The 6,226-nt window shown below is 45.3% G+C and overlaps 1 protein-coding gene across 2 annotated transcripts in view; it reads right to left on the bottom strand.

Moving 5' to 3' along the window:
• kiaa0040 (KIAA0040 ortholog) overlaps positions 1 to 6,226 on the bottom strand; it is an 8,023-nt gene continuing 1,797 nt past the window's right edge. The window contains exons 2-3 of one of the 2 annotated variants that reach the window (XM_083659263.1): positions 4,478 to 4,587; positions 1 to 1,878 (exon numbers count right to left, since the gene is read on the bottom strand). In XM_083659263.1, the coding sequence (XP_083515389.1) occupies positions 478 to 822 (345 nt within the window). In that variant the 5' untranslated portion in view covers positions 823 to 1,878; positions 4,478 to 4,587 and the 3' untranslated portion in view covers positions 1 to 477. The remainder of the gene's footprint in view (positions 1,879 to 4,477; positions 4,588 to 6,226) is intronic. The other variant, XM_083659262.1, reaches the window with a different exon arrangement.

Here is a 6,226-nt window from a genome sequence, read left to right as displayed (position 1 = left end):
ACAAAATGGCCCCTGTGAAAAGGGTCTATTCCCCCTGCTGTCCTGGTCGTTGCTCCACCCCCTCTGCCGATTTTGGGAGAGTTGTAGACTAGCACATGCTTCCTCCGATACATGTGTAGTCGCCAGCTGCTTCTTTTCATCTGACAGCAAGGAATTTCACGGGCAGGACATAGTGCGTGGGAGGATCACGCTATTCCCCCCCAGTTCTCCTCCCCCCTGAACAGGCGCTAGTGCAGCAACCATGACTCACACCCCCACCGGCTTCCCACCCGCAGACACGGCCAATTGTGTCTGTTTGAACGTCTGACCAAGACAGAAGTACCGCTGGCAGGAATTGAACCCGGGTCTCTGCGGTGGTAGGTGAGTACTTTTACATCTAAAATAACCAGAACCCTGAAGTTTGCACTTTTGAGACAATCCATTCGCATCAGTCAAGACCATGTGATCAGCTAGGAACAGCAAGGTCAGAACCGCTCGCTACACCGTGGTGAGGGCGACCCGGTCAGGAGTCATCGGCCCGGGCTTCACCGAGATCCACAAGTCCTCACTATTGGCGCCACTTTTCTTCTTCTTGGTTTCCGACCTGGGCCTGGCCGTTATCACCGCGCTGTCTCTGCAGCAGCAGCAGCAGCAGCAGCAGTTGGCATGGCGACAGCAGCAGCAGTGGCAGCACACCACCAAAGAAGTGAGGAGGACCAGGAGGGGCAGGCCCAGGAGGACCCCCAGGCACACCGTGTTGTACGCCCCCTGGTGGTGTTTGTCCGTCGCAAAGCTCCACAGCTGAGTGAAGAAAGCCACAATGTTTTCTGTCGTCCCGTCCATGGCTTCAGCGCATGAAGCTGGCGCTGCTTTTATTGAGTCTGCCTGGCACCGGCTGTTAAACGTTCAATAACTCCTTTATTGGCTTGTGAAGTTTATAATGTTGTAAAAGGACGAATACGCATCTCAGGCTGCTTGTGGCATCACACCTCCTCCACCAATGCAATTAATGTAAGTAAGACATGCTGCTCATTCAACTTCAACCCCATTTTCCTTCATTTGGCTCAGAATATAAAGATCTGTGGTCTGATTTTTTTTTTACCGTCGGGTCACCCTGGATTTGCAGATTTCTGATGTTGAATAATAATTCCCTTTAACTTGAAGGTTTATTGCCTTACTAAGTAATCTGAGGTTCAAGATTACAACCCGTTTAAAAGAAAAGGACTGGAAAGAGAGAGGTTGTTGGACCACCCACTTGGATGCTTTGTTGCATGTCACAAACACACTCCTGATTCCGTTAGTAAAAGTTGGGTAGAATCACCAAAACATCCCGGGGAAAAACCAAAACAGTTGTCAGGTCAGATATTTCTCCTGGTGAGTCTTAGCTGGGACCACACTGATGTGAGTTCAGATAGCCTCCTGGCTGTCAGTGGTATCTGATGGAGGTATGATGCTGGTATCTGATGGAGGTATGGTGCTGGTGTGTGTGTGTGTGTGCTCGGCTAGGCTGGTGCTGTTTGTGTTAGATCAGAACACTGGAAGCATGGAGGCCCACTTCACACACGCCTTCTTCCTTAAATGTCCCGTCCGGGGGGTTTGAGACCAAAGCATTTCTGAAACAAATCCACAGGCGGACAGATCAATTGTTTATGAGAAGATCGGCTTTGAACTCCTCCACTCCGCCATTCTGATCGTGATGCAGGAAAGGAGAAAGGCGCCTTATAGCACGGCTTCATCCGAGTTTTTTTTTTTCGCCGTTTGACATTCCAAACCTGGTTCTTTGTTCTTGATCCTTTGGAGTCTCCCTTTGTTCTTTGTGCCTCCTGAGCCGTTTCCTCCTCACTTGACTTTAATGCAGCTACTTGGTGTGCTGAGAGGTGGTAGAAGGTTAAGATGTTTCTGTGGAACAAAAGAGACAAAGAAAGTGAAGATGGACTGAAGTACACCTCCATCTCTTCTTCCTCCCTCCCTCCCTCCCTCCTTCCTTCCCTCCCTCCCTCGCCCCTCTCCCCTTGTCAGTATCGGCTTCAGATTTTCAGCTTTCCTCTCATTAATACTGCAATGAAGTCATTCAGGATTCAGGACCGAACTCTCTATAAGAGTCCCACTGAGAAAGAGGGAGCAAGAAGAGAGAGAGAGAGAGAGGGGGGGGGGGGGGGGAGAGAGGGGGGGAGAGAGAGAGAGAGAGAGAGAGAGAGAGTCAATCGCTCTAAGAGCCCCACTGAGAGAAAGAACTGGCCCTGTTCAGACCTGCTGACTGAGGCAGAGAGGGAGAGAGAGAGAGAGAGGGAGAGAGAGAGAGGGGGGGGGAGAGAGGGAGAGAGAGAGAGAGAGAGAGGGAGAGAGAGAGGGGGGGGAGAGAGAGGGAGAGAGAGAGGGAGAGAGAGAGAGGGGGGGGGGAGAGAGAGGGAGAGAGAGAGAGAGAGAGAGAGAGGGAGAGAGAGAGAGGGGGGGAGAGGGAGAGAGAGAGAGAGGGAGGGAGAGAGAGAGAGAGAGAGAGAGGGAGAGAGAGAGGGAGGGAGAGAGAGAGGGAGAGGGAGAGAGAGAGAGAGAGAGAGAGAGAGAGAGAGAGAGAGGCCTGGTAAGAAGAGAGCTGCAGTCCATTCATCTGAATATAGCGCGCTAATGATTCCCGTTGGGGGAATCTGATAGATAGGATGAGGTGAAAGACTTCATAAATGCCTGATTGTTACATTTCCCCTCTGCTCTCAGGTGAACTCACCCCTGCACACCTCTGCTGGAGGAGAAGAAGACCGGCGGTCAGTTGCCTAACGAAGGGAAGAAGACCTAACGAGGTCAGTTACCTAACGAGGAGAAGTAGCTCTACAAATGATTCCAGCCATAGCCGGAGAGGTGAAAGTGCAACATTGCTCCTATTTTTCTCTCTGAGAATGTCAGCTGTTTGATTAAGTCTGGGACTTTGAGGCGACAGATACTGTAATTGCATCGGCCACTTTATGTGTAACATTAACGAGCGTTAAAACAACCATCGCTCTCCAAAGGATTTTGAACAGCGTTTCATTAAGTCTGTCCCTTAGAAGCTGTTTAGCTCAGAGCTAACAGAGCGTCTGTGTGTTCTGTAGGGGGAAAGATATGAGTCAGATTGTCATCTCACAGTCAGGCTGCGTGAGGAGGCAGAGCAGAGAGGAAGATGCACCTGCATGTGGAGAGCAGAGAGATGTGGCGTGGCTGTCGTGCTGCACAACGTCTCAAGTGTGAAATTGGTTTACCCGCACTCAGCCTTCCAACTTCCTCCTGCTCATTTACTCAACAGGAAACAGCTCTCTGAAAGCTAAGCAGCAGCGGCTGTGGCTCACACCTCAGACCAAGAGTTCAGAGAGCGCTCGAAAGAGACAGCGATGATCGTAAATAGAGAACGTCTTCACATTGTGCATCTAAAAGTGGGAGTGATTGTTCTCTTCTATTAACTTTATATTTCACTTGATTTGAACACGGCACTATTTTTATTTTTATTTTTTTATTTTTTTTGTCATTTTTATTACTCTGTAAATGTGTTCTACAAATAAAGCTGCCTTGGTCGTTTCTATTTATTGTTTTATTGACGGAAACTAAATGCACCTGACTATTATTACTAGTATTATTACACACACTGCTGTATATAGCCTACTACTAGATTATATTTCTCACTTGTTACTCAATAGTAATTTTGATAATCATTGTAGTATATTGCAAATATTTGACACTTTACTGTATATACCTTTATTTATTTTTCTTTTTTTGTATTATCTTATTCCTATTCTTCTATAATGTCTCTATGGCTGAGTTTTTAAAGCATGAAAAACGTTATTTGGTTGCTTACCTAACTAGCTAGCTAACTTTTCTGTTTGTTTGTTTGTTTATAGGCATAATAATATTACTGCAGATTGTACACATTGTTGGAAGCATTGAAAGAATTGCACAGACATCACCCTTGATGGCATTAGATTACAGGTTCTATTGTAATGCTGACAGTTAGGCTACTTGGCCCCTGCATCATCAGTGTGGGACACTGATGCTGATGGAGTAAACAGGACCAGGCTGAGGTGTCAGGAGGAGAGAGTGAGTGGACAGCATGAAGATCAAGCTGGAGGCTATAAAAGAGATGATGGACAAGGTGTTAAGTTCACTGAATGGAATGGATACCTGACTAACTGTTATAACAGTAATAGTCTATATATGTAAGGTGTCCAGGATGTTGTATCCATATACGGCCTTATGCAACCATGCTTTTTTTGGTATTGTCTGTCTTTTCGTCATTTTGTTTTGCTTGTTTGTCCGTTTCTCTCTTATTTTATTGAAAAATCAATCAAAACTATTTGAAATAAATAACAGTAATAGTCTCTGGCCAGGCACAATGAAATGATGAGCCATCCCAAATCATGGTGAATGATCAGACTAAGTTTGAAAGCTTCAATGATGTTCATCATGTCTTCATTTATAATTAGACGTTTATGTTTTCTTGTGTTCAGACATAGGTTTATAGATGTTTTTTATTTACCTTGACAGTTTCGACGAGTCAACTCTCGTCTTCTGAAAAGCATGGTTGACACGTCATACCCAGCTGTCAGTGCGACTGCTTCTGAAGAAGACCAGAGTGACTCGTCGAAACTGTCAAGGAAAATAAAAAACATCTATAAAACTATGTCTGAACACAAGAAAACATAAACGTCTAAGTTTGAAAGCTGCTAAGCATTTGTCTCAATAATATTTATTCATATAATATCTTTGACGCTGTCAGGACCTTGTAGAGCCCAGTCCTGTCATGTGAAGACTCACAAGACAATCGAGGGGCCTATATCCGCTTCAAGTCACAGTGAAACCACATTCTGAGATCATCTTACTTCCTTAATAAGATGCATTTTCTCTTCAAACAGGATATTGGGGAAGAACAAAATTCTTGATCATTTATTTTGAAAGTGTAAACCAATGGGATAAACCAATGGAATATCAGTTTAGGGAGAGAAATAGTTTCTTAAGTGAGTTAAGTGATCCTTTATTTATCCCCATGGGGAAATTCATCCTCTGCATTTGACCCATCCTCTACTAGGAACCTTCCTAGAACTAGGAGCAGTGGGCAGCTGCAGTGCAGCGCCCGGGGACCAACTCCAGTTCTTTTGCCAGTGCCTTGGTCAGGGGCACTGACAGGAGTATTAACCCTAACATACATGTCTTTGATGGTGGGAGGAAACCGGAGCACCCGGAGGAAACCCACACGAACACGGGAGAACATGCAAACTCCACACAGAAAGGACCTGGGACAGACCGGGATTCGAACCCGGGACGTTCTTGCTGTGAAGCAACAGTGCTAACCACTGATCTGTTTGTTAGCAGGATTATGAAAAAACAACTGGTCTGATTTTCATGGACCTTGGTGGAAGGGTGTAGCACGGGCCAAGGAAGAAGCCGTTACATTTAGGAGTGGATCCGACCGGCGCAATGCTATCACGAACAAGCAATAAAAGGGAATTATAGTGGGCCTTGTGCACTTCTAGTTGTTTATAAACTGGAGTTGGAAAGTTCTCCAGCTCAGTGCCAGTTTCAGACATGACGTACTTCTCTTTGTCATGGTGCTGAAGGATGCACAGGAGCTGCCAGGACTGTGGTACCAAGAATCTCTTCCTCAGCAGGGTCTGTTTACACTGTTTACACTTCAGCAGGGTCTCTTTACACTGTATGTCAAATTCTTCTAGAGTCTATTTACACTTTATGTCAAATTTCTTCTAGAGTCTATTTACACTTTATGTCAAATTTCTTCTAGAGTCTATTTACACTGTATGTCAAATTTCTTCTAGAGTCTATTTACACTGTATGTCAAATCTCTTCTAGAGTCTATTTACACTGTATGTCAAATCTCTTCCTCAGCAGGGTCTATTTACACTGTATGTCAAATCTCTTCCACAGCAGGGTCTATTTACACTGTATGTCAAATCTCTTCCTCAGCAGGGTCTATTTACACTGTATGTCAAATCTCTTCCTCAGCAGGGTCTATTTACACTGTATGTCAAATCTCTTCCACAGCAGGGTCTATTTACACTGTATGTCAAATCTCTTCCTCAGCAGGGTCTATTTACACTGTATGTCAAATCTCTTCCTCAGCAGGGTCTATTTACACTGTATGTCAAATCTCTTCCTCAGCAGGGTCTATTTACACTGTATGTCAATGACACTAATTGAAGGTCTGCACACTGTAATTGTTGAGCTTGTTCATGTGTGCTTGAACTGGAGGTGGCTTGGGATTGAGAGAGAG

Source organism: Poromitra crassiceps, assembly GCF_964638095.1.
Source record: "Poromitra crassiceps genome assembly, chromosome: 23".
NCBI classification, from domain to species: domain Eukaryota; kingdom Metazoa; phylum Chordata; class Actinopteri; order Beryciformes; family Melamphaidae; genus Poromitra; species Poromitra crassiceps.
The sequence above is the reverse complement of the archived record's forward strand: the minus strand, read 5'-3'. Positions and strand labels throughout refer to the sequence as shown.